The 27,943-nt window shown below is 36.4% G+C and overlaps 1 protein-coding gene across 1 annotated transcript in view; it reads right to left on the minus strand.

Annotated features, from left to right (window-relative positions):
• Positions 1-21,845: 21,845 nt before the first annotated feature.
• Positions 21,846-27,943, minus strand: part of ZMAT4 (zinc finger matrin-type 4) — a gene marked incomplete at its 3' end in the record, with an annotated part of 298,777 nt that continues 292,679 nt past the window's right edge. The window contains exon 6 of the mRNA XM_081269115.1: positions 21,846-21,946. Coding sequence (XP_081125241.1) covers positions 21,846-21,946 — 101 coding nt within the window. The remainder of the gene's footprint in view (positions 21,947-27,943) is intronic.

Here is a 27,943-nt window from a genome sequence, read left to right on the forward strand (position 1 = left end):
TAAAATAGCCCACTGTAGTCCGTGAAGATGATATTCAGACTTTATCTTACCAGATTTATCTCCAGTATATGATTCCCTCTCTCTTAAAAATCTGCCCAATCTTCTGAGATACTAGCCACACAAATTTTCCACTTGAATAAAAAATTCCTTTTTGATCTTCTTCATGTCATATTTGAATTCTGTTATTTTTTAGGGTTTCAGTCTTGCTTGCCTCTCTTCTTATTCTACATCCTCTTTTGATTCACTAGTACTCGCTTTGGGTTTAACTGCCACTATACCAGGATTCTCAAATCTATATTTCTACATTAATCAACTTCATGCACCCTCCAATTCTTTTTATTTTTAATCAGGGACTGAACTAAGAGGCACTTAATCACTGAGCCACATCCCTAGCCCTTTATATATTTTATTTTGAGACAGGGTCTCATTAAGCTGCTTGGGGCCTTACTAGTTTGCTGAGGCTGGCTTTGAACTCACAATCCTACTGCCTTAGCCTCCTGAGCTACTGGGATTACAGGCATGCACCACCAAACCTAGCCCCCCTCCAATTCTTACAGCAAATGTTGCCCTACCTTTGTACTAAAAAATATTTCCTAATGATGCACAGAGTTCTCAAACTTAACATGAATAAAATTGGACCCATGACTTTACTCTTTCTTTGGTATTAGTTTTTCCTCCTTCATTTAAGCTATACCACCACCATCATCCATCTAATTCTCAAGTGTGAAATCTGGAGCTACACAACTTGTTTTCATTCCTTTCTCCATTTCACAGGGTTGTTAATGTCTTACATGACTCGTGTCCCTTACTCTGCCCAGTCCCACAACCTGCCTCGTGGTTCACAGTTCACAACCTACCTCATCTCCTGACTGAACTACCTTATTAATGTCTTACTCACTTTTGTTTCTTGACCTTTTCTTCTTAAAACCAACTTTTCAGTCTACTGCACTACAGTGACCTCGATGTGACTCCACCCCTGTATGATAACTACTTTTTCAAATGACATTTAGTATTTCCTACTCTAGTTCCTTCCTACTGCTGACATCTCAGGCCGATCTCTCTCCTCCTTCTGCATTCCAGCCTCTTTTCTAGCAGTATTTTAAAGACTTGGAGTTCCCTGAAGACATCATGCAGTGTCACTTCTAAAAATATAAATCAGCCTTAACTAATAGTCTTGGGCCAGCCTTTTCACTTTCCTACACATCTGCTCATTCTTCCGCAACTTGAGTACCACTCTTCAAGCAAGGTTTCTCACAGTCCAGGCTGGATGCTCCTTTTTTGTGTTCCCATAGCACTTTCTTTTCTCTCTTGCTCTGCATTACCTGTCTCCAAATGTCTCCAATACTAGAAGGCAGTGCCTGCCTTTTGTGTGCTTGCTGTTCCCATCTATGCACCTGAGACACAACAGTGAACAAGACCCACAAAAGCCATGCCCTAATGGAATTTTTATTGTATTTGTAAAATATAAGGATTTGATTTAGGTGGAAATATGGATTTGAGAATCCTCATATATATAAAAGGAGAGATAAATGATAGATGACAGAAATATCATGGGGAGAGTTAAATGCTAGGTAGAGATGTAAAGTGGGATTATGTGACAGAGAATAGTGGATAACATTGAAACTGAGATCTGGTTGACAAGAAGAAGCCAGACATGTAATAATGGGATTGGGGAGAGGAGAGCACTTTAGGAAGAGATTTTGCCTACTGCAGGAAATTCTATCTCAGGTAGGAAAATATATGCCAGAAAACTGGAAAGAAGATAGGCCAGATGCCCAGGGAATGTTGGGATGGGTGGGATGGAGGTTGGTCTGAACCAAAATAGGAGAGTAAAGTAGATTTCAGATCACACAGACCCTGGGGCCACAAAAGAATTTAGATACTCTTTTGGCTGGGATTGTGGGGCTCAGTGGTAGAGCGCTTTCCTAGCATGTGTGAGGCACTGGGTTCGATTCTCAGCACCACATATAAATAAATAAAATAAAATAAATAAAATTAAATTAAAAAGAAAGAATTTAGATACTCTTATGAGTACAGTGGCAAGAAAATCTTCAGCAGATTTATGTATCGTAGAAAATAATCTGGATTATATTTTTAAATGCTCTGAGTGCTGGGTGAGGAATGGAACATAAAAAGACCAGTGCCCACAGGAACCAGTCAGGAATATGTTGTGGAAAATCTGTTAAAAATAGACAAGTGGCTTAGAATAAGGGGCTGGCAGTGGAAATGTAGAACAGGGGACAGATCTGAGATTTGTAGAGGTTGAATCACAGGACTGGCTGACAGTAGAAGTGGAAATGCAAGACAGGAACCAAGGTTAAAATCTAGACTTTTACCTTAAGCAACTGGATAAATGGTGATATTATTTAGAGAAAAGGGAAGGTTGGGGTCTAAGGAGATGGAGGTTGGTGGAGGGAAATCAGATATTCTCTTTTTACCATGTTTAGATTGAAATGCTTGCTGGATATCTACACTAATATGAGTTGTAGATGTAGATTGGAAGGTACAAGCGTGCATGCGCGCGCGCGCGCACACACACACACACACACACACACAATTATATCAGATATCTTCCAAAGAGCATTAATAGAAAAGAATAAACAACCCGGAAATTGACTCTATAGCCCCTTTGACACCAAACTTATGTGATCATCTTTCCCAGGCAGAAACTTCAGAAGATTTATTGAAGCTGGAGAAAAAAACTTGATGTCAGTTGTCAGTTTTGTACCTTTCTGTTCCTGAGTTCTGTCTCACTCTCCAACTAACTCCTGCCTCATGCCAACTGCAGTAGATGGCTTCCTGATATTGTTGACATGTGTGTCACCTAACCAGTTTCCCTTCACAGAGTGACTAGGCTATTTTCTGTAGAATGATCTTTCATAATCCTGTCAAACTTTAAATATACATATTGAAAGTAAAATAGACAATTTTACCAAGGGAAATTGGACATTTTATCACAACTGCTTATCCAGAACAAATTATATAAATAATACTCCTTCCCATGACAGAGGGTCCATTTTCAATGAAAGCTCTGCATAATTCCCCATGCCATAGCAACAGCAGAAAACCTCTCCTTTTTCACTCATCAATGCTCTTTTTGAGAAAACAGATCATTGCATTTTTCACTTCAAAGTAATCTCAGTATGCAGATAAAACCATGCATTCTCCAGGTTAGATTTTTAATTCCTTAGTATCCCGGGCATAATTCACTCTAGGAGGATATTAACTATCTACACATGTGATGTTGTAATATTTTCATCAAGGGTACACCATTCCATTTAAACAGGAGTTGGTCTTTCATTTGTAAGTTTTTGTATGTACCAAAAACCAAGAGATTCAGAATGTCATTCATGACTGAAAGAAAAAATAAATTCACTTTTGAGAAAATACAAAACATCTCCAGTCACTGTATCTTTGATTTGTTTATTTTGTATCTTCGTTTATGTATTTGTTTTAGAGACAACTCCTGGACTCAAGTGATCCTCTTGTCTCAGCCACCCAAGTAGCTGGAACCAGAAGCTCCCACCACTGTACCCACCCCTGTTCTTTTCAGTGAGGGACAAGAAGACTTAATTCTTTGGTCTTTCAAGCACCATTAGTAGCATACTGTGTTGGTATTATAGTGTATGCAAGTGGCTAGGCTGCCTGTTTCTTAAGATTTCCTTTTCTGGATATTGTTGGTTTTGTGTCTTTACTCTCAGAGGGTCTATACTTACAGCATACACACAATAAGCACCAAGTCCTCCTGCAGAACCGTCACTTCCCTAAGGCCGAAGGTGATGAGAACTAATGTGTTCAGTCCATCCCCAGAGATGCTAGCTCCTGTTCATGAGATCTAGCTTGCCCTCGCTCTTCTCTGCTTTATACACCTCTTCCAATAGCATATCCTATAGCCTTCAAGCTCCAGCATCATCGGATACAAAGACAATAGTCTTAAGAGAGATCCTAGTTATCTCCCACAATTGCTTAAGGTCAAATTCCTATTAGAAATCCGTGTGTGCACGCGTGTGTGTGCATGCACCTACATAAGAGAGAAAAAGAGAGTCAGGCATAGGTAGATGGACAGGCTTTTCTTCTCTGATTGAACTCTGGCTCATGCAATGCCTACCTAGTGCTACTCTTTCTCTCTGTCCCTTTCTCTCTGTACCTACTCTCCCTGCTTCAATTCTGATCTCTTTAGAGAACTCCCAAATCTCCATTTTAAGACCTGTCTTGTATCTGCACATCAGTTTTGTCTTCCAACTACATCTAGAACATTCCTATTTGGATAAAGTACCATAACTTGGAAAGCAGGAAGTTTAAAACTTAACTTACAAAGTTCTTGCCAGTATCTATCTGTACTTTTTTTTTTAATCTCCAAGCTGGGGACAAGCAGGCCCTTTGAGTATCCTCTCAGTTACTCTATCAGCAATGATCATTGATGATTCCTCAGAATTGGAGAGATTAGAAGGGACCAAGGAGGAATTGCAGAGGGTAGCACTTTTCACAGTATATGTCCACATCCAAAAAAAGAACTTTGTTTTTATGGAATTCCATGTGCTATTTGTTTTCAGAGGGTCTGACTATTTGAGTCCTCCTGCGCAGCCCCTTCCTCTTTGCATCACATCTAGCTACCTGTCACCCACCCTTTTCACTGTTATCATCTCTGGGGTTTCTGGTCACCCTTCCTCACACAGAGAAAATACTGGTAAGGGATTCCCTCCCTTCCTTCCCACCCCAGCTGTGATGATCATCATGGTCTCAAAATGTCAGCTAAACTTCCCTGGCAAAAATGAACAACCATGTCCTAATTCACCAACCATCTATTTGGTTTGGTTTGGTTTGATTGGTTTGTTTGTTTTTCAGTCTTTTCTCTGCTTAACCCTTCCTGGCAAGAATCATTTATATTTTCACCCTCCTTCTTGAAATGTTTTTCTTCCTTGACTTCTGGAACACTGATCTATCCTGTTTTCCTACTTAGAAGAAAAATATGACATGCATCATTAAGAAGAAAGGCACTGACTACCCCATCCCATGCATGTGTGTAGGTACATGTGAATCTGAATATAACTTTTTATTTCTTGTGTTCTCATCCTACACATTCTTGCTAAATGATCTCCTCATTCATTCCCCTATCATCCACCTGAGTATCTCCTTGGATTGATGATTCCCAAATCTTTATCACTGGCTCCCATCTATGTTCTAAACTCCAGACCCTATAAACCTAAATTCCCCTTGGCATCTCCTTTTAGATGCTCCCAGGCTAAAATTTTTAAGCTCACTCTCCCCACAAACAAATTCATACTTGTTCCCCAACTCAGGTTAATCTTATCCTAGCATCTTTCTCTCACTATACATACCTGTATTAATCTCTCCCCTATTTCAATTCCTTGACTATTATATAAAATCACTCTCATGTATTAGGCTTTAAATGTCTTATAATTATTTTATCTGTTAACTTGGTCCTTCAATTAGACTATAGGCTTCTGGAAAGCCTGAGTCACACTCTTAGCTGGTGCTATATTCTTGTAATATCTAACACTTACATAGACACAGAATTGAATTGAATTGTTCTCAAAGTATTAAGTCTCTAGCAAAGGCGGAACATGCCAAGAAATCACAACTACATCTAAAGTCTAAATCTAAAGGTAACAGAGGCAATTCATCTTCTTTGAGCACTACTAGTAGGAGAAACGATTTTAAAGTGAAAAATACATAAGAAAAAGAAAAGCTCTAAATTGGACTTTAGAATTTGAGTTAGAGGTGTCTTGTGAAATTATTCCACATGCATGATTCTGCATGACCTGAGAATGTATTTCTCCCACCTCCAACTCTCTTTTCACACCAATATATTTAAGGATAGAGAATAAAGACATGATTTATTAGACTACATTGGTTCTGAACTTAAAAATAGTTATCCCTTGACTCTAAAAAGTATTCTAGCAACTAGGGATATGGAAGATAGAGAGGGAAGCAGCAGAAGGGCTTCTTAGCCCCTTCCAAGTTCTACCTTTACTCCCCATGGTCAGCTCCCCTACATAAGTATCTGGTGGCCAAGAGAAAAGGGGTCCTCTCTTCTTTCTCATCCCAGGCTCCCTCTGACTCCCACAGGCCACACATGTGCTATTTAAAATGACATACATCTCTGACTAAAAATGATAATAATGAAACTTCTTATTCCCTGTCTCTCCTCCAAAAGGTTCAAATGGGTAGCTAATGTGTCAGCACAGCTACAGTATTCCAGAATACTTAAAATATTTTGCACAAGGAGCTAAAGAAGCTGAAGAAATCAGGGTGAACAAAACTATATAGAAATACGATCTGGAAGATCATATTAACATTTTAAGTTTTGAATTTCTCACATTTTTATAAATGCAGAGTCCACTGAAGCAAGTGCTTTATCTGTAGGCATGCTTGGCCCTCAACCCAAACAGGCCCAGTCTGTCCTTGCCAGTCTCTGTCTCCTCTAACCTACTCAGTGACACCATTTATATTTCTATATCAGGCCCTAACATCTTAACTTCTCAAAGATAAGATTCTGATATTTGTCATTTACACATCTCACTGTCCAGTGATCCTTGCCTGGGACTTCTCTGGAAAAGGAGACAAAATGATGTGTTTTTTTTCTCTGTGGAGGGGGAAAAAAAAAAACCTGACAATTACCTAGCAGGTGTGTATAGGAAAAGAGTATCACTTTGAAAGAAGAAAGCAATTTCCCAAAATTATCCTAAAGTAGGCTCAGTGTGACAACCTGTTACATCTTTTCATGGGAATGGAGAAATTATTCACAATTAGCAGAGAACATATTGGGATGATATTCATGATATTCATTGACTTTAGTCATTCAAATTGTATGTTGGTCTTCACCTTAATTAAATAGCTGAGACAAGAAAGATATTAATTATTGAACATCCATCGTGAGCACAGGATGAGATATTTTAATCAAAAGATACAGGAATAATTTTACTTCAAGGTTAAAAGACAAACCACCTGCACACAGTAAAAAAAAAATCTAGTGTAGAACAAGAAAGCAGTTCTTGCTAAGAAAATCCAACATTCGATCTTACTTTTATCCATACACCATCTTATAGAAGGTAATCATTTACTATCAATTCCTTAAATGACACCAGACAAAGTGTTATAAGCATGAAGGGAGAAAGAATAATTAAAGTGATTTTCAACAGAAGTTGGACAGATAAATGTCTCTAATCATCATACTTTGATCACAAATGCCATTTATTCTTAATGTAATCTTCATTGCTGGTTTCTTCCTTTACTTAATAGCAATGAGATAGTTCCTATCAGGTGTTACAGGATTTAATCCTCATACATAAGTAATGAGAGATTTTCAAAGAAGACCCAGAAAATACAAATTTATGAGTGAAGAAAGTAATTTCCTTTGGGTAAGAACTTTGAAGTCAAAGCTTCTCTAACCTCTCTTACAACAAAGCAGCTATTGCTGCCCTGGTGTCAATATCCTGTTCATTTATGATATCCCTTCCCCATCCTGAGCCTGCTTTCTTTTCCTGCTTCCTAACTCAGATTCTTGGAGCATTAGGTGCTTGGTCTAGGATCTGCATTTCTATTTGCATCATGGTTGAAGGTACAGCGACTCCACGTTGGTGCTCAGTCACCCAGATCCACTTCCCCAGCCACTGCTCAGACAGCTCAGCAACAGATTTTCATCCCTGTGAGGAGCCATCATCACCCTCTTCTGCATTTTGAAGGACCCTTTCTGACATCATAATTTTTTTGTGTGTTTTAACATTAAGAAAAATTACTTGTGCACTTTAGGGACAGGGAATGCAACTTAATGATTTCATTTTCTACTAAGTAGCTTACTACCTACCAGGTGCTGGGTCACTTCAAAAATATTTGCTAAGTTATTGACCCAATCAGTGAATGGTCTGGTGGTCTTTTGCTACGACGGGATTTCCTATTGAAAATCTCCAGGTCATCACCTCTGTTGGCCCCCAAAATTAGACCATCACTAGTAGAAGGGAGGAGGATACAGAAATGCCATGACACCAAGCCAAATGACGGCTCCTTAGGAAAAATTGTATCACTGGTGACACATCAGCAAAGATACGCCAGCACTACCATAATTCGCTGTATCAACAGATAGATCACAATGCATACAAGTGATACATAGTCCAGGCAAGATCTGCAAGCAGTTCAAAGCAGAGGAATCAATCAATATGTCCATTTCCTCCCAAAATAAATCGACTCAGTGATTGAGCATTACTTGTTGAGTTATTATTCATTGATGCATCAGTTTATACAGTTTGTTGTGATAACTATCGAAGAAACTGTAGTTTGGTTTCATCTTTGTCTTCACCGGCACTGGGATGAAGATAGGAATTCTGACAATGATGCTAAAAAAAAATTATGTAACATTCCAACAGGTACTAAGAAAACAATTTTTTGAACAATTTACATTATCCTGAACAGAATTATTAAATATAATGAAAAGGAAAGGTGAAAGTAAACAAACAGATCTGTTAACCTGCTTATTTGTACACATATTAAAACGACCCTCAACAGCTGTTTACCCAATTTAAATTAAACCATTAAAATCACGTGAATAATAAAAAAAATTGGGATCCATTAAAAAAAAAAAGAAAATCTCCAGGTCATAAGTGGACCAAATTCTGTTTATAGAAATGAGCTCTCTAAATTCACTACAGAGTTATCATAAATGTGCCAGAGGGTTGTCAGTATGACAACCTGTTACATCCTTTCATGGGAATGGAGAAGTAAGTTGGTTACTTACTACTGAGTTAAGTTTGAAATGAAATTTGCTTTTCCAATGCACACATATAATGAAAAGCATTGACAAATCTTTTACTTGGGTTGATGTTTTCCTGGCATGCTGGAATGAGAGTCTGACCCCCTTCTTAGAAGGGAAACAACTGATGGTGGTCATTACATTGACATTCTCATGGGAATCACATTTTTACTTTCTATACTCTCACATGATATGAAATACCAAAATTATGACATCTGGTTCCAAGATTAAGAAATAGAAATCTATGTGATTGGCTTCCAAAACTTCTGGTATGGAAGTTACCAAAAAATCTGAAACTCCCCCAGCTCAGTTGCCTTGAATAGAATTATGCTGACCAAAAAGCTGGATTTTAAATGAGAAATGTTAAAACACCCAGCTACACCCACCTACACAGAGACTTGAAGTGTCCACTCTGATATAGATGCTCAAGGACAACTAGATTCTAATTTAGTAAGCTATCTGCCCATGAAAATCTGAACTGTCTAGTACATTTACATTATTTAGTGCTGGAGAGATGTCAGAAAACCATATCCATTATTTGGACTTTATTCATTATCAAGGAAATAAAATCAGAGGGCTGAAACTCATCTATATAAGGTATTTATAAGATCTTTTTGTTAGAACAGAAATAAGTTCAGTGGTGATGGTTTTAGAAATCAAAAAGTAAAGCGCACATGTTATCCTGTTGGGTGTCTTTAGAAGGAAGGGCGCTTATATAAGGAAGAGAAAAGACAGAAATATCTCTGGAGAGTACAATAGCACCAGAGGCTGTGGATGGAACTTTGAACTAATTGTGTCCTAGGGCTTGAAATATCACCAACATTTCTGAAAGTGAACTTTATAGATTTTGATTTGTATTTGACTACTCAGTATGAAATGGACTAAAATTTTTCTGTACTTCTAAAAGCTATAGAAAAAAATTCACATTTCCTATTTGCTGTTAAGGACTAATGAAGATGATATACATATACATATATATGTGTCTACACATATACACACATATACATATATATGCATTTATATTTATATATGTATAATCATGTTTATATAAATTTATACATATGGTCTAGATAATAGTAAATCAAAGAAGAAATAAAATCATCAAAATGCTGATCTTTAAGTTATAACAAATAATAGTGGTTAACACTTAAAGAGGTGTATCTCTCATATAGAGAGATCTTTTTGTTGTTGTTGTTTTTAAATAAAACCTCTTCAATTCTGGGAAATCTAGCATTTATCAGATGCTATCATCCAGCTGGATTTAATCAGTTAATGTTCAAAGTAGCTAGAATTTCTAATATGAGCAGTAACAAAAATTCCTGAGTAGAAAGATGATTTATTTTTTAATGATGAAATAAAAAATGCAAACGGGGGGAAAATGAGCCTCATGTAATCAGAATGGTAAAGAAACTCAACCTAGAAGTCTCAAAGGCTACCAGGAAAAGTTTTAAGACACTCAATCAGAAATGTAGCTCCATTTCTTTCCTTTCTTTTCATGGTCTCTGGAGAACAATGTACTAATTGCAAATGACTGAAAAATGAAACCGATAATCAAAGAGCTGATAAAGTAGGAAACTTACTGAGGATTCAGGATATAAAAGCCACACATGGAGAATGTTCAGAAAATGACCCTTCTGATAGTGCAGGATTGAACTTCAAATGTTAAACTGTTGTACAAAGTGAAGAGTAAGATCACAAGAAACGGAGAGTAAGAATTGGAATTCTGTCACAGATTATCCTTTATGTCCTACTCTTTATGTAATTTTGACCAGTCAAAATTCTACCCTGGAAGCAGGCCAGAATTTGTTTGTGAGAATCCAGAAGCCTTGCATGTGGCCAAGAAAGTAGAGTAGGTGAATACTTAAGAATTTTAAAAAATACTTGAAAGCAATACTTACGTAGAAGAATACTTAATGAGAAATTCTTCACAACATCACAATTTTGAGATAGAAGTAATGGGAGTTCCTCAACACTCATCTTCCCATTCCTCAAGCCCATTTCAAATATTTAATTATGCAGCATAATAATTAACACTTCTTCATGCCAAATATTGCCAAAGCAGTCATTTTTATGATTGTTGTTTGATTGGTTCTTAAAGCTTAATCCTTACTATGGTCAGTTGTTAATATTTTTGTTTTTTGTTTTGTTTTGGTTTTGGTTTTTGGCTCTAGGGATTGAACCCAGGGGTGCTTAACCAATAAGTCACATCCCCAGTCCATTTTTTATTTTTTTACTTTGAGACAGAGTCTCACTAAGTTGCCTAGAGGCTTGCTATGTTGCTGAGGGTGGCTTTAAACTTAAACTGCAATCCTCCTGTCTGAGCCTCCTAAACTGCCAGGATTATAGGCGTGTGCCACTAGCCCCAGGAGTACATATTTTTATGATGTTACATTTCATAGATATAGAAATAAGCCTCAAGAAACATTTGGTTAACAGGCTCCAGGTCACACTATTAGAAGATGGTAGAACCAGGATGGAACCCAGCAGGTCTCCTCCAAAGACTTTTCCCTGCACTCACTCCAGGGCCACCTTTTTCTGATGGTCCCCAAATAATCTGAATGCCACAGTATTTTGTGCCTCTTCTACTTAGCCTATCTCATGGAGCCTTTGTTTGTAATCACTTAATTACTTGTTCTAACCCCTTACTTGTTTAGATCATAAACTTGTTTAGAGCCAAAAATCATCTTTGTTTCTTGCCCCCATGTCCTGTTTTACTGTCCATAAAGAGTTGGTACTCAATAGATTTTGGTTATGAAATAGAATAAATGGGTTGAAAGGCTAATTTGTCCAATCATTTATGCCCCACCCTCTTCATGCCATTAAAATACCAACCAAAATGGGTCCACTTAATCCTTTCTTCCTCCCCAAAATGAGGTCACTGAGATCTGAATTCAGGAACCCAACTACAGATTTGCTTCCAATTCCATCTTGTCTCCTCTCTACTTACACAATGAAATCCAACTAAAGTGTTGACCTTCATTTATTTAAATTTACTGATATTCCATGTTTCACGGTAACTTCTAAGAGTTGAAACAAATGCTGACCATATTCAATTCTATTAAACCTTTTGTAAAAGTCAATATAGCTAAAGTTTCTAAGTAGACATATTCTACTTTTTATTACTATTTATTTTTATCTGATTTACAAAAATTTTTGAACTACAGTGTGATAATTTGATACCTATATACAGCAGATGATGGTCAAATACCTGTAACTAACATTTCCATCTCTTAAATGTTTTTTTTTAAGTGTTTTGATTGGCACATAATAATTGCACATATTTTGATGAAATGTATCAGAAGGGGTTATGAAAACTTATAGAAGACTCAGAATGCACAAAAGTCCACCAGTCCAGGATGCTCAGGTGAGGGGCCAAAGTAGCCTTTCAAGTTCTCTTGATTTCAAAATCTTACCTGCCCCTGTTCATCTAAGAAGCCATCAGAGGTGCTACTGTGAATCCTCACTAAATAATAACATGGAATGAAGTTAAAATGAGTTTCTTCATCTATTTCCTCCCTGTACAATGAACTTCACCCCCTTACTCATAATTAGGTGAAATGCTTCCTTGTCTTATATTTTATTTTATGGGAAGACAAAATAGTTTCTTTAATTTTTTAATATTTTTCAGCCTATCTTTAGCAAGCTGAAAAATATTAAAAAGTTAAAGAAACTAAGCCTTTAAGTAATAAAATTGGAGAATGTTACAACTCACAGGCATCAAACAGCATAACTGAAATATATGCATTTTCCTGTATTTAAGTTCCATCTCAATAGGTTTATTTAAACTTAATTGAAAGTTGCTCAAAGCTACACAGGATATGAGTGGCAGGGAGGACACTAGGACTCCAGCTTCTGCCTGCCAGGCCAGTCCTGTTGGGCTCCACCACTCCCCTGCTTCTTTTCTTTCTTGATGCAAATGCGTTTCTCCAAACCAAGTTAGGTAATGGCCTTGCACCCTCGGTAATTGATTCTGGATAACTGACTATAGGATTTATCATCACAAAGAATAAGAGATATTCCATGGTGTTCAGATTTAATCTGATTCATTAAATCATCAGCTCAGAAGCATGGAGTAGGCATGACTCAGGCTCATTTCCAGGAAGACAAAATAATGATTTTTGTCCTGTCAGGAGGAAGGGAGGAGGAAATGAGTGAGCTGAAGAATACTACATGTTATCAATAATTCTAGAAGAAATATGAGAAAGTAAAAGTACTCTGCTAGTTTTCTTTCAAGCCAGCAAAAGCCTAATCTAGGCACATACTGTAATTATAATGTATCCCTAGGTGTGGCATATATAGAAAAAGCATGCAACTGAGATTTAGGAAAAATAGAGCTGCTAAAATTGTGCGTGTGTCATTGCCATATGTAGGGAGATATACAGTTTTTTTCCTAGCTGTCTGGAATTCTCTCTGCAGCCTACTGTCAATTCCAGTGGGACTGTATTTTAGGTGAGGCCACCCTCATAAAGGGAAGGCCTGTGACAAAAGTGAAGTGCCATGTTGTGTCTATTGAAGACAGGGCTAGGTAAAAAACACTCTTTGATACACAGGCCTTGCTCCAGGCTGTTCTCTGTTACAGTAGCAAACACCTAACTTAACACCCCCTAGATGGGCCTTGACTAGAAAGACTTACTGACATTCCACAAGCCACAGGTGCTGGGAGAAAAGCTGTTTTGTACAGTCAGAATCACAAAGTAGGACAAGCAAAGAATGAGCCTTGAGTTCTGGATTTTACTTTTCATTTTGAGCTTTTCAAGCAGTTTACAATTTACTCTCTCTCTCTCTGGGAAATGATAGCTCTATTTTTAATATTTCCTTAGGGCCTGTATCTCTCAAAATTTTACTAATTAAATATATTTATTTTATTTTTCAGAAAAAAATTATAAATTGCACAATGGCAAAGCCCTAAGCCCTTTGGTGATCGAAATGCTTGAAAATTTCATAAATAATATCTCTGTTTTTAGCATTTGGAGAAGTACATGTATGATTCACTGTGTTTTCTTGTTTACAAGGAGAACTTCTTGGATTTTTAAGCTTATTTTCTTAAATTAAGTATAGAAAATTCTTTATGGTTGTCATATTTTACCAAACTGTTTTATTTGTTATTGTATACCTCTCAGATAACTTACTGCTATCCTCAGTGTGATACTGAATTCCAAAGTATTTAAAGAAAATATACCCCATGTCTGAAAATTAGTCTGAACATCCATTCAAGCACTTCACAAATAAATGAAATTAATTTAAGGGGGAAATGAATAAAACCAGGCCTTCACTATAAGAATTCACACCAGTTGGGGAAACTACAGAAAAAGAAAGAGCTATCATTTCAGAATTCTTAAGACTCAAAGGAAGAAGTGAATCTAGAGATTACTACTAATTTGTGGTTGGTTTGATTTATTCTCTGAGACACTCGTGCCTCATTTTCAACTGAAGTATCAAAGAAAGTGATGACAACTTTTATATCCTTTGCTTCTAGGTAATATAATGTCCTGAGGCCTAGAGTGTTCCCTCAGCTCAAATTTAAGTACATTAGGGGAAATTGTTCATTAATCTATGGTATACACTCATGTGCTTTTAAATTTTGTTTTAATCATTTGTACTAATTGACATACTAGATCCCTGGAAGCCCTGAAAAATCTAATAATAGGCAATTGCTTTATATGTCAGTGGGAGCATTTGCCTTTCTAAATCTTTAATCTCATTATATAGTTAATATTTCTCTTATAATTTAACAATGGAGAAAAATCTGACTGCCATTGTTTTGTTTATGATATTTGCAAAAAAGAAAAAAACTATGTCTGTGTTACTACTTCTAGAAAAGAACAACATGGTAGTATTATAATAGTAATATTAATGATGGGCAGATAACGTGACTTCTGTTCTTGGCTCTGCCAACCAATTATTTTTAGAACTTTAGGTAAATCATTGACATCTCCAAGACTCGATTTTCAAACTTATAAAATTGAGATGGGTCAACTATAGGGATACTATAACACATTTTAATTGGCTGCTATACTCCAGACACCCAAGTTCTATCCCAGTTATGAACAGTTACATCATCACCATCATCACTGCCATCACACTGAGTAAAATGTGAAAATGTAAAATGTCTAGTACAATGTGACAGAAGGGTCATTTGTAGAACAAGGCAAGTAGATGCCACTACATTGGCTACCTAGGCCTGCCATTATAAAGCGTCATAAACTGAGTGGCTTAAAATAACAAAAATGTGTTATCTTACAGAGAGGACAAATCAAGATCTGAAATCAAGGTATCAGCAGAGTCACACTCCCTCTAAAGGCCCAGGGAAGAATTCATCTTTACTTTTCCACATCCTGCTGTCCCCGGGTGTTCTTGGCTGCTGGAAACATAACCCCAATGTCTGATCCCATCTGTATACTTTCTCTGTGTATCCAAAGCTCACTTTTCTTTCCTTTATAAAGATACCAGGCTTTGGCTTTAGGACTCACCAGGATGACTTCCTCTCTAGAGTCTTAAATGTCACCTATAAAGACCTTATTTACACACAAAGTCACTGGAGGTTGTGGATGAACATGAATTTTGGAGAGACATCATTTAATCCACCAGGTGCCAGCTTCCATATAGCATGATAAAGGCTCTCTGGGAACCTACTTGAAGAAGAATTTCACGGCAGAATTCAGGATCACTAGGGGGAGTCTCGGTCATGAGCATGGGCATAAAAAGTGGGTGTCCTTTTCAATTACTCATTTGTAGAGAGGAATTAAATTATGGCATTTGCTAATGCTAAGTGAAGTTAGTCAATCCCCCCCAAAAAAACAAATGCCCAATGTTTTCTCTGATATAAGCAGGCTGACTCATGGTGGGGTAGGGAGAGGGAACATGGGAGGAATAGATGAATTCTAGATAGGGAAGAGGGGTGGGAGGGAAAGGGAGGAGCCAGGGGATTAGCAAGAATGGTGGAATATGACGGACATCATTATCCAAAATACATGTATGAAGACACAAATCAGGTGTCAACCTACTTTATATACAGAGATATGAAAAATTGTGGTATATATGTGTAAAAAATTATAATGCAAAAAAAAACAAAGTACATGTATAAAGATATAAATTGGTGTGAACGTACTTTATATACAAAGATATGAAAAACTGTGCTCTATATGTGTAATAAGAATTGTAATGCATTCTGCTGTCATGTATTAAAAAAATAAAATCAATTAAATTTAAAATAAATAAACAAGTAAATTATGGCATTTGCTAGTAAACGGATGAACCTGGAGACTAGTATGCTAGTTATCCCAAAAAATCAAAGGTTGAATGTTCTCCCTGATAAGTAGATGCTAACACACAACAAAGGCAGGGGAAAATAGAAGTTCATTGGATTAGACAAAGGGGAAATGAAAGGAAGAGAAGGGGGATGGGAATAGGAAAGACACTAAGATGAACTGAACATAACTTTCATATGTTCATATGTGTATACATGAGCAGTATAACTCCACATCATGAACAACCACAGAATGGGAAGTTTTACTTCATGTATGTATAATTTATCAAAATACTCTACGGTCATGTATATCTACAAAGAATACACACACACACACACATATACACACACACACATATATATGTATATGAAAGAAAAGAGGGTACACCTTCATCATGTTCTCATAATCACTTGTCATGAGAGAAAAAGAGAGTGAAGGAGAGATTCGTCAGGGTTCAAGGGCACTCAGTGCAAAGGTGAAGTTGCATTAGAAATAAATCTTCCAGCTCACAATTCAGTGCTTTTTACACTGCATAACTTAAAAATCTTTAATTATACCAATAATTGTTTAGATATTTTTACTAAACATATAAATGAAAGAACCTAGAACACTATTGACATCTAAATAGGTTAAATACTTTTGGTTGACTTTCTTTTCTAGCTATGTAATTGGTATCAGTATAACCCTCCAACTGAGAACAAATTAAATATGGATGTTCTTAAATTTAAAGGTAAAAAATACTTGAGTTACTTGAAAGTGTTTAAGAATTAGTTTAACTGATGTTTACGTATGCTAGTATCTGAAAGAATGTACTTTAAGGAGTGTTACTTGGGACAAAGAACATTCCACAGTGACAAAAGATGAATTAGAAAGGGCCAATTTAAGAAGAATAAATAAAAACCCTAAATTTGTAAATATCCAGTGATATGCCTCTGAAATTATTTTTCTGACAGGTAGAATAAGAAGACAAAAAATAATAAATAAATAAGGACATAAAAGACTTGAACTAGATTAAGAAACATGACCTGATTAATTTAAAAGTTAGTATACATAATTACTACAGAAGGCCTATTCTTTCAAGAAGAACATGGACTATTGCAAACACTGACCATACACCTGCCCCACCAAGCACATGCTCACAAATTTCAAAGGATTGAAGTCATTTAAAGTACATTCTCTGACCATTGTGTAATATAGATACAAATTAATTGTTAAGAAATCAACAAAAAAATCCCAAATATTGGATGGATTTTAAGCAAAATACTTCCAAACATCCATGAATATAAGAAGAAATCACAATATAAACTATTAATGTATTGAAATTAATAATAATGAAAGACTGCATGCAAAATAGCTGGGGTATAGAATATAACTTGTGGGACACAGCTACTGCAACATATTGACAAATATGTACAGATTTAAATGCATACACTAGAAGAAAAGAAACACTTATTTATCCTCTCATTCCAATTATGTCCAGTTCATCCTAGTGTCTTTCCTATTCCCATCCCCCTTCTCTTCCTTTCATTCCCCTTTGTTTAATCTATGCTTTCATATTAAGATGCCTAGGGGAAGATGCAAATTAAACCCAAAAGGTTTAGAAAGAAGAAAATAATTTCTTAAACTGCAGATAATTACTATACATAGAGGAAATCAACAAATTCCAAATTTTGATTTTTTAAAAAACTAATAAAGATTGATAAACTTTCAACAAAACTGGTCAAGAAAACACATAAACAATGTCAAGAATAAAAAATATCCCAACAGGAAAAATAGAATTGGAGAATATCACGAACAACTTTATACCAAAACATTTTTAAAATGTAGAAAAACCAGAAAAACCCATTCAAAAACAATGTATTAAAACTAATACAGAAAAAAATATAGAAAATGAATAGTAGTCTATTAAAGAAATTAAACTTCTAATACAAATATTCCCAAAATATAAATTTTTAGGACCAGATGGCTTCATCAATGAATTCTTCCTAAAATTTAAGGAAGAAATAACATGGGTCTATCACAAACTTATTCAAGAATTAAAAATAGAAGGAAAACCCCTCAACTTCATAAAATCGGCATAATTTTGATACTAAGGACATTACAAAAAAGAAACACCATGGTGTAATCTGTCTTATAAACACATACATTAAAAAAAAATCCTTTACAAGTACTAGAAAATTTATTCCAGAAGTATATGTAAAACATTCATGCACCAAGACAAATGATATTTTAATGCAAAGTTGGTTTGACATTTGGAAATCACTGAACATAATTCAATATATTATAAAATAAGAAAAACTATATGATCATGTCAATAAAGTAAAAGCATGTAATTCCGCATCTATTCAAAATACAAATGTTAGTTAATTTTTAATAAAGCATAAGTTTCTTACTTTTATTTTGTTGAAGCTATCTGAAAATCCTGAGATCAAGGATGAGACAAAAATGGGTAGTATTACCACTTTCTCAACATTGTGTCAAAGACCCTATACAATGCAATGAGATAAATAAGTAAAATGTTAAAGGAAGAAATAAATTGTCATTATTTGCAAATGATATGGCTTTTGTATAAAAATATTTACAGATAAAATTAATAAGTAAATCTACTACAGGCATTGATATGGGGTTGCTAAACTTCTTGTTATTATACTAGAAAATATCTTTAAAATAAAATTTATAAGTGATTTTATTTATCCTCTCATTCCAAAATGTCATTAGGAATAAATCTAAATAAAGGGATGCATAACCTCTGCAAAGAAATCTACAAACCATTACTGAAAGAATTAAAGAAGACATAAATCAAAGCTGGAATATACCATAATTATGGATTAGAAGACTGGACAGTATTAAGGTTTTTTCAGAAGTTGACAACTGATTCTAAAATTTATATGGAAACACGAAGAGTCAAGAAATGTAAAGACAGTTTTGAATAAGAAAACAAAATTAGAAGATCAGAACTATGAGATATTAAGACTTATAAATTTACAGAAAATAAGTAATGTGATATTAAGATAAAGAAAGACAAATTGACACCAAAAGAATACAGAATAGAGAGGCAAAGACACTCATACACACATTCCAGGCTCATTTCAATAAGTGCTACTGGATCATTGGGAAAAAAATCCGAAATTTTACCTCTCTGTCATGTTATTCCTAAAATTAACATCAGATGGATCAAAGACCTGATCTGTTTGTTGTAAGGAAAAAAACATATCATTTTGAACATTAATTGCAGGTTATCTTACTGACCATGAGACAAGCAGAAAATTCTTAAATAGCACTGAAATAACTGAAACCATAAAAGAACAGATTGACAGATTGGACTTTATTAAAATTAAAACCTTCTACAACTTATTAAGAAAAAATAAGATGTGGGAGTATAGTTTGGTGGTAGAGGTAACGTGTGTGAGTCCCTGGGTTTCATCTCTAGCATCATGAAGAAAAGGAAAACTCAACTTTTGATAAATAGGTAAAAGACTTAACAGGCACTTACATACATGTGCGCGTGCACACACACACCCCTGAGCTTGCTCTCTCCCCTGTTTTCTCTTACACACACTTACATGCATGCACATGATATCTGAATTAAGTACAAGTACAAATGGAAACACATGTGGAGGATAGGACTACTCAGATTACTTTTTTCACAGTTCCCTTGGTTCAGTCTTCAGGGGGAGGGCTGCTGTGTGTTTTTGAGTTGGAATTGAACAATCTTGTCTGCAGGGGAGAAGGCAGCACAGGGGGAGATGTGTCCTTCTGAAGCTACACGTATATATTGAGTCACTTCAGGGAAGTGATGTCCTCTTTTCAAATCCCATCACAGTACTCTCCATTGGCACTTCTCTGCCCTGTGCCTAGGTTCATGGAAATGGAGTGACATGAAAGAAGTAGAGGCAAAAGTCACACCCTGTGGGGATTAGTCCTGCCTCTGCCATTGGCTGTCAAGGTGATGTTTGGTAAGTTACTACATCTCTCTGAGCCTTAGTCTTCCCGTGTAAGATATTGGGTCAAAATTTATTTCAAAGGTAGTTTCAGGGACAAAATGAGATTATAAATGTGAAAATGCCCAGCACAGATTCCACGACATGGAGTTTTAAATGTAGAGGTGTAGAGAGAGAGAGAACTTCCTGCAGCTGGTAATACTATTTGCACTGTTTTTTTGCATGACTCATGCAATGTAAGGTCAGTACAGTGTACCTTTTTCTACTTATTAAGAACAATGAATCCATGCCCTCCAAAGATTATAATTTACTCTTGCAAGTATTTGTGTGTCAATCTGTACATTAGAATGCATTAATTAGTATCTATGTGGTTCTCTTATACATTAATAATTACAGAGATGATGAAAACATATTATTGGAGGGGGAAGTATGAAACAATCAATAGAAGTAATAAACACAAGTATTCTAGGTATTCTACAGTTATAAAAGACCAAACATATCAAATCATAATAAATTATCTTTTAAAAAAAAAAAAAGGACCTTGATAAAAGACCTGTGGGATGGATCAGAGTAAGGCAAGCCATGAAATTGGCTTTGACTCATAAGACAACACTATACTGAGGAGCAAAGTGAAAGTCAGAAACTAACTCTGGCTTAAATTCAGAGTTTCACACTGGCTTACTTTAAGCCAGACCCCCTATGACCTACATTTTTACAGCATCTTCACAAAATAAGGTACTTGCATGGAATTTTCCTTCTCATATTATTGCCTGGAAATTGTTATGCATTTTTTGAAATCACAAACTCATTTCATTAAAAATACTCGTGAATTCCCTAATATGTATCCACACTAGATACCAGGGATAAAATGGTGCACAAAATCAAACCATGACCTCATTCTCATGTGCTCAGCCTGTGCACTAATGTCCCTGTAAAACTTGCCTGAGCTGCTTCCTCCCCTGTCCTTGAAGCTCTGGGTGCACACATGGTACTCAAGAGCAATCTGTGTGTTTACTGGGCTGTTACTCCAGCCTGGGAGGGGGCTCCACAGAGGAAGGATTAGGTCTATTCATTCTTTCTCCCCCAGCGCACAGCTTCAGGATCTGACACATAGTGGGCACTCAATAAATGTTTGTTGGATGGAATCATGCATTATTCATGAGGTCTTGACACATTCAAATCCGTTAAATGAATCTATTTAAGAATATTAGAGAAATGAAAACAATTATATTCAGGAAAATTACATCTTTTTGAAACAGTCTTTGCTTTTCTTATTTTATTAGCATTTTATTAACAGCCCTAGCAGCTGCTTTAAAAATGCCCGTATGCTCATAATGTTAGTGGCTTCTAAAAGAATGCATAGTATTAATGTAGTTGAAATGATACATGGTCAGCCTTTTCCTGGGAAAAAACAAAATGAGCTTCCATTTAATTGGAAATAGCTATGTATATAAATGAGTTAATATGCCAGGGGATCTGTCTTTTCTAAAACAATCAACAATGGTTCATCCAGAGATGGAAAGTGATAGAAGACATTAATAGAATTTGACTTCATGACACCAAAGTTTGGCACATCCTACAAACAAAGGTAACATCTTTTACTTAAACCATTTAGTATAGATCTAAAAGTTTTCTCAAGATCATAAAAGGTACTGAGTTATTTTTGAAAAAAAAATGAAAAAAATGAAATGGCCATTATTTGTGCCAAAAAATGGTGTTGGGGGAGAAGAAGTCATTCTTCAAGTAATACAAGGAGATTTTGTAAACTTAAGTAGCACAAACATCAAGGGAACTTATCTGCTTATCTTGAAGTAAATAACATGTTTAGCCTTTAGTCATCTTGTAAAAACTTCCTTAGAAAAGGATAAAAAAGTGAAAGTATGAAAGTACCTACTTGGTCTGGTGTTTAGATCCTTTCAGGTGGGCATGATACTGTTCTATTGAATTTAGGGAGACACTGCAGATGGTACATCTGTAATTGCGCCTCAGACCTGTGGACAACAGACAGACCTGGTTAGCTCCATCTGGATCAACCACCTGAATGAATTCTAGAACATTGAAAAGTTCAAGGACAGAGGACTTGCTAGTTCATACCACCCACTACACTTCCATCCCTCCTTCTGGATCCCAGCCAGCCGATCCCTTAGTAGAAGTGTGAGTCTGGATATATTAGAAGCAGCCTACCTCATTTTGAGATGACTGAAATTATGGAGACTTGGTTCTGTGAATTGAAGCAAAGTGTTTCTAGACATTCTATAATTCAAAAAAGCATTCTGTTTTTTCCCCCTAAGTCATACTGATAGTTGGTTGTCATTTCTGAAGTAAAATTTGAAACATCAAAAAAACAAATAAACAACAACAAAATTGTCTTTCCCATTCCTTTTCTACCTTTCTTCCATTGGAAGAATAGGAAATAAAATTTTAGACATCATTCATTTAGTTTTCCCTTCCATCATACAAGATGGAAATACCCAGGAGAAGGATAAAACATCAATCTGTTTCACACGAAGTATGCCTTTCCAATAGAGAGTTTAAAAGACAGTTTACTTCATTAATAACAGTATCAACTATGGGCCAGGCACTAGGGATTCCAAGATGAAGAAGATAACTTTTTGCTTTCAAGGAGTTCAGCAAATTTCATAACTATTTTGTAGTATTGACTCATCTTGAGACAAACTTGTGTTACAAACAGCTTTTACTAAATAACTTTAAACATCTGCCACAGCTCAGAGACCCACACTGGAACACTTTCCTTCTGCTAGTATGTCCCTTCAGAGTATAGAGAAAAGAAAAGTTGGTCATGATCTGAAACTTTGGATTATATCATAGCTCAAATATCCCCGGTTGTGCAACCCACAGAAAGTAACATAACTTTTTCCTAGCCTCAATTTCCTCATCTACAAGTTGAAGACAAGCCCAACTACTTCACAATGCTGTAGTAAGAACTAAGAGAATAAAATGTTTAGCAAGTAAGAGTTATTAATATTGATTTTGCCATAAAATTCTGGTTTTCCTATTGTAAAACCAAAGACTAATTAAACAACTGCAGTGTTTCTTTCTAATTAATGCATAGTATTTTTTTTCTAAGAGGCAAAGCTATTCCCTATTTCCCTCAGAAAATATTGCATAATGGTTGAAAGATCTTTGCAACTTGTTACCTGGATCACTTTATGCAACTTATTTGACTTCTGTAAACTTCTGTTTCCTTTTAATGTTGGACTGAGTGACATATTAAACGTGTATGGGAGGGAGAGCCTGGTATGTAACATATGATCAATATAAGTTAGTTATGATTATGATTTTGGATAGATATCAAAATGGAATCCCTTATGTCTCAGGGATTTGACAACTTGCCTTGAAGTCTTGAGACAGATAGCAAGTGCACCCCCATTACCAAAGTGAAAGAAGAGACCCCAGGGCAGTTGGGACATTCAAGGCAAGTGGGCAAGAACCAGTGTCACACCACAAAGTGACCACTCAATGCTGGTCTACAAGGGAGTGAAGAAGAAATCAGAAGAGTCTTTCGGAAGAGGGAGCTATATTGTACTAGAAGTTCCATCTTCCCTTCTCCACAGGAGAGCACTGTGTATTTCTCCCCCACTTCAAGCCTATCGGAGATGTCTTAATAATGTTACCTAGTGAGCTTGAAGAGTATCTTCTTGCACTTGGAAGCTATGAACTGGAATCTGCACTGGCAAGACCCAAAGTACTAGTGACTGTGACTCATTATCAACTCTGATGGAAAAGTACAAGAGGTGGCAGGACTGGATGTGGCCTGTCTTATCAGAGCTTGTCAGACCAAATTAGTATTTTCTACAGACTATGAGTAGACTATACATAAGAGCAGCTGATTTAGTAATGTCTTAGATAATACACAAGAGGGTATTACTGAGTTATAGGAGTTGAGGGCAAAGAGACCTCCATAGAAAGTGTTCATCTAGGTACTTAATGTGGCCTCAGATGAGATATTTAGCTGATATTAAGTAATGGTGAGTCCCTGATAAAGCCCAAGAGAAGAATCAGTTTGCAGTCCCTTCCATTCAAAGAGCATCTAAGCTAGCTTTGTATAGAAGCCATCAAGCTAGCTTTCATTTGCCATGTCTTTTGAATTCTTGGTATGTGGTGCTGAGGATCGAACCCGGGCCGCACGCATGCGAGGCGAGCGCGCTACCGCTTGAGCCACATCCCCAGCCCCGTCTTTTGAATTCTTAACCCTGCATCTCTCAGCCCTAGAGAAACGAGAGGAAATCTACTGAAGAGGAAAAAAACAGTGAAGTAATAGAAGACAAGCAAAACTCCAGGCAGAGAAAAAGAGAAAAAACCTAGCATATTTTCTTTCTGACAGCAAGCAGGCAGCCCTAAGTACAGAGCTGGAAGAGGGGGATACCTGGCTTCTAAAACTTTTGGGGATATTTTAAAAATATTGCTCTATCTTGAATATATTAATAACTATCAATGAGGAGCAAAGGACTCTCTATGACATGAAAGTGGAAGTTCATGACATGTCCTAATTTTATTACAAAGGGTAGGAAAAAATGAACCCATTCTGTAGGCTCTCTGCTCACCTCATTGATTGTTTCGTTGGCTGAGAAAAAGCTTTGTCGTTTGAATCCATCCCATTTATTGATCCTTGGTTTTAATTCTTGTGCTACAGTAGTTTTATTAAGAAAGTTGGTACCTAAACCAACATGATGGAGATTTGGGCCTACTTTTTCTTCCATTAGGTGCAAGGTCTCTGGTTTAATTCCTAGGTCCTTGATCCACTTTGAGTTGAGTTTTGTGCATGGTGAGAGACAGAGGTTTAATTTCATTTTGTTACATGTGAATTGCCAGTTTTACCAATGTACGATTTTGGTGCCTTTGTCTTATATAAGATAACTGAAGTTATATGGGTTAGACTCTGTGTCCTCTATTCTGCACCATTGGTCTACAGGTCTAGGATATACAATCAATCAACATATGAAAAAATGTTCAACATCCCTAGCAATTAGAGAAATTCAATTCAAAACTACTCTAAGATTTCATGTCACTTCAGTCAGAATAGCAGCTATTAAGAATACAAACAACAATAAGTGTTGGCAAAGATGTGGGGAAAAAGGCACAGTCATATATTGCTGGAGGGACTGCAAATTGGTACAGCCAATCTGGAAAGCAATATGGAGATTCCTTGGAAACCTGGGAAAGGAACCACCATTTGAACCAGCTATCCCTCTCCTTAGTCTATACCCAAAGGACTTAAAAACAGCATACTACAGGGACACAGCAACATCAATGTTTATAGCAGCACAATTCACAATAGCTAAACTATGGAACCAATCTAGAAGTAATGCTTTAAATAATCAATAAAAAATTAAAAAAAAAAAGAAGATGAATGGATAGGGAAACTCTGGTATATATACACAATGGAACATTACTCAGCAATAAAAGAAAATAAAATCATGGCATTTGCAGATAAATGTATGAAGTTGGAGAACATAATGCTAAGTGAAGCAAGCCAATCTCTAAAAAACAAAAGCTGAATGTTTTCTTTGATATGAGGATGCAGACACATAATGGTGATTTTGTTGGGAGCATGGGAGGAATGGAGGAACTTTATATAGGGTAAAGGAGAGGGAGGGGAAAGGAGGGGGCAAGAGGTAGGAATGATGGTGGGATGAGTTAGACATCATTACCCTAAGTATATGTATAAGACACAAATGTGTGAAAATACTCTGTGTATAATCAGTGTCTTGAAAAATTATGCTCTATATGTGTAATATGAAATGAACTGCATTCTGCCATCATGTGTAACAAATCAGAAGAAACTTTAAATATATATTTTTTTAAAAAGAAGTGAAGGCAGAGCTCCTCCTCACAAGATAGTTCTAGTCAATATATTTAGAAGAAAAAATGATTAAATTACCATTTTCAAAAAAAACCCACAAAAAACAAAAACGAACCCTGCAAACACAATTTGAATGGTCAGAGGAGGATAAAAATGAAGTTCCCTTCTGATGACATCACATCCAACAGGTCCTGCTTACTGAAAGTAGCAGTCATCAGACTTGCTTTTATGTCTACAATTGAACAAAGAACAGAGCTTTCTGGGGTTCTTCACACTTTTATGTTCTGATGCACATTTCAGGGAAATCTATGTGCAATGTCCTGTGTAAGCTGGGTTGGTTAGTTTGAGGACTGTTCATTTCAATCACAAGCTGACTTATCTAATTGTTCCATTAAGAGCCAATTTAAAGGGGTTGGAGATGAAGCTAAGTGGCAGAGTGCTTGTCTAACATGTACAAGGCCCTAGGTTTAATCCATAGCACTTAAAAAAAAGAGAGTCAATTTAATTATGGAAGAAAAAAAGGATAAAGCAACAAAACTACAAATATCCAGGATCTTCTCTGGAAAGTCTAAGGAACGCAAAACTTCTTGGGCATGGCTTCCAAGCTCAGAAACATAATAGACAACTGTCGAATCTTTACTTGCTAGAGAAATGACTCTCAGTTGAGTGCAGATACATCCTCCAGTGATAATGCTAACCTTCAGATTCCCAGGCAAAACTTGTAGACATGCCGATTCTATAAGTTTTGGATGGACCCTGGAAATGTATATAATCCTCATCCCTACCATGTTCTCAAAAAGAACTCCCCCCACATACTTGTACTCCTTTGGGAAACATGAATCCATCACAACAGTACTGGGTCTTCAAAGAAAAAGAAACGCTATTGTATAAAGAAGAGCTCTGAGCCAGGTACAATGGTTCAGGCCTGTAATTCCAATGACTTAGGAGGCTGAGGCAAGAGGACTGCAAATTTGTTACACAGCTTCAGAAACTTAGCAAGGCCCTAAGCAACTAAGTGAAGCCCTCTCTTAAAATGAAAAATAAAAAAAGGGTAGGGATGTAGCTCAGTGGCAAAGTGCCCCTGGGTCCTATCTCCAGTACCAAAAGATAAAAATAAAAAATAAATAACGAGCGCTACTTACATTGGCTTTCCATTTCACAGGCAAGCATGATTCAGAAAGATTATCACAGTCCCCAAACCCAGAGGCTGTAAGTTATCACAACCAATGTGGAAGTTGTCTGAAAGCTTATCCGGGGCTGATCCATTCTGCTCTTTTATGCATAGAATCAAAATATGAAAACCAGCTTCAGGCATTACTCCCTCCAGAGTTCAACATCAGTCTTGTCATAATAAACGGTAACTATCATTTATATGAATCCTCTTCAGACTACAGACTAATCAAAGGTCTCCTCATAACAAACGGAGGTTCAGCTTGGCAATAGGCATAAATATTTATGTTTAAAAATGGGCATTTTTAAGAACACCAACAAATCTAAAAAATATTCTAATCTGTTGCTTTCCATAACAGTTCTCATGCTCTGCAGCCATACAGAGGCGTGGGCAGGAAATATTTGGCACTTTATTGCAATGCAAACTACAGGGATCGTAAACTGGAAAGGCAGTGCATATACACAAGAACAAAGGTAAAGGAGGAGCAGAGGAAACCTCCCCCACACAAGACACAGTGTCCTTGTTCAGTTGAAATTGTAATTACTGTGGGATTATACAATTCTTTTTTTCTTTTGAGAACTAGAGAATCTTATTATTAAACCCAAAATGCTAACTTTCTTATTCAATTCATTTTCACAATACCATATTAGGAATATCCTAAAGCCCTTGCAAGCCTAAAGGTTATTTCAGCTATTGACTAATGGATTGAAAATATTGTCCCTGCCTTCCAAGAGCTGATGGACAGTGCAGCTAGATAGAGAAGACATGTACACAAGTAAAATGTGCAGATAGACCATCAAAAGAACAACAGGGAGTTTGGTCTTAGACATAATGGGAACAAGAGGAGGGGATTGCTTCTAACTCAGAAGATCTGGAAAAGCTTTTTGAAGATGCATCACACTTGTATTTATATTTCCTAGCACGGTGTTTATAAAACAGATGGTCCTGGAGAGTTTAGCAGAATGCGTCTTTTCAAGTCTAGCAAAGCTAGAT

The sequence above is a fragment of the Spermophilus citellus genome (assembly GCF_964194105.1).
Source record: "Spermophilus citellus genome assembly, chromosome: 16".
Taxonomy (NCBI): Eukaryota; Metazoa; Chordata; class Mammalia; order Rodentia; family Sciuridae; genus Spermophilus; species Spermophilus citellus.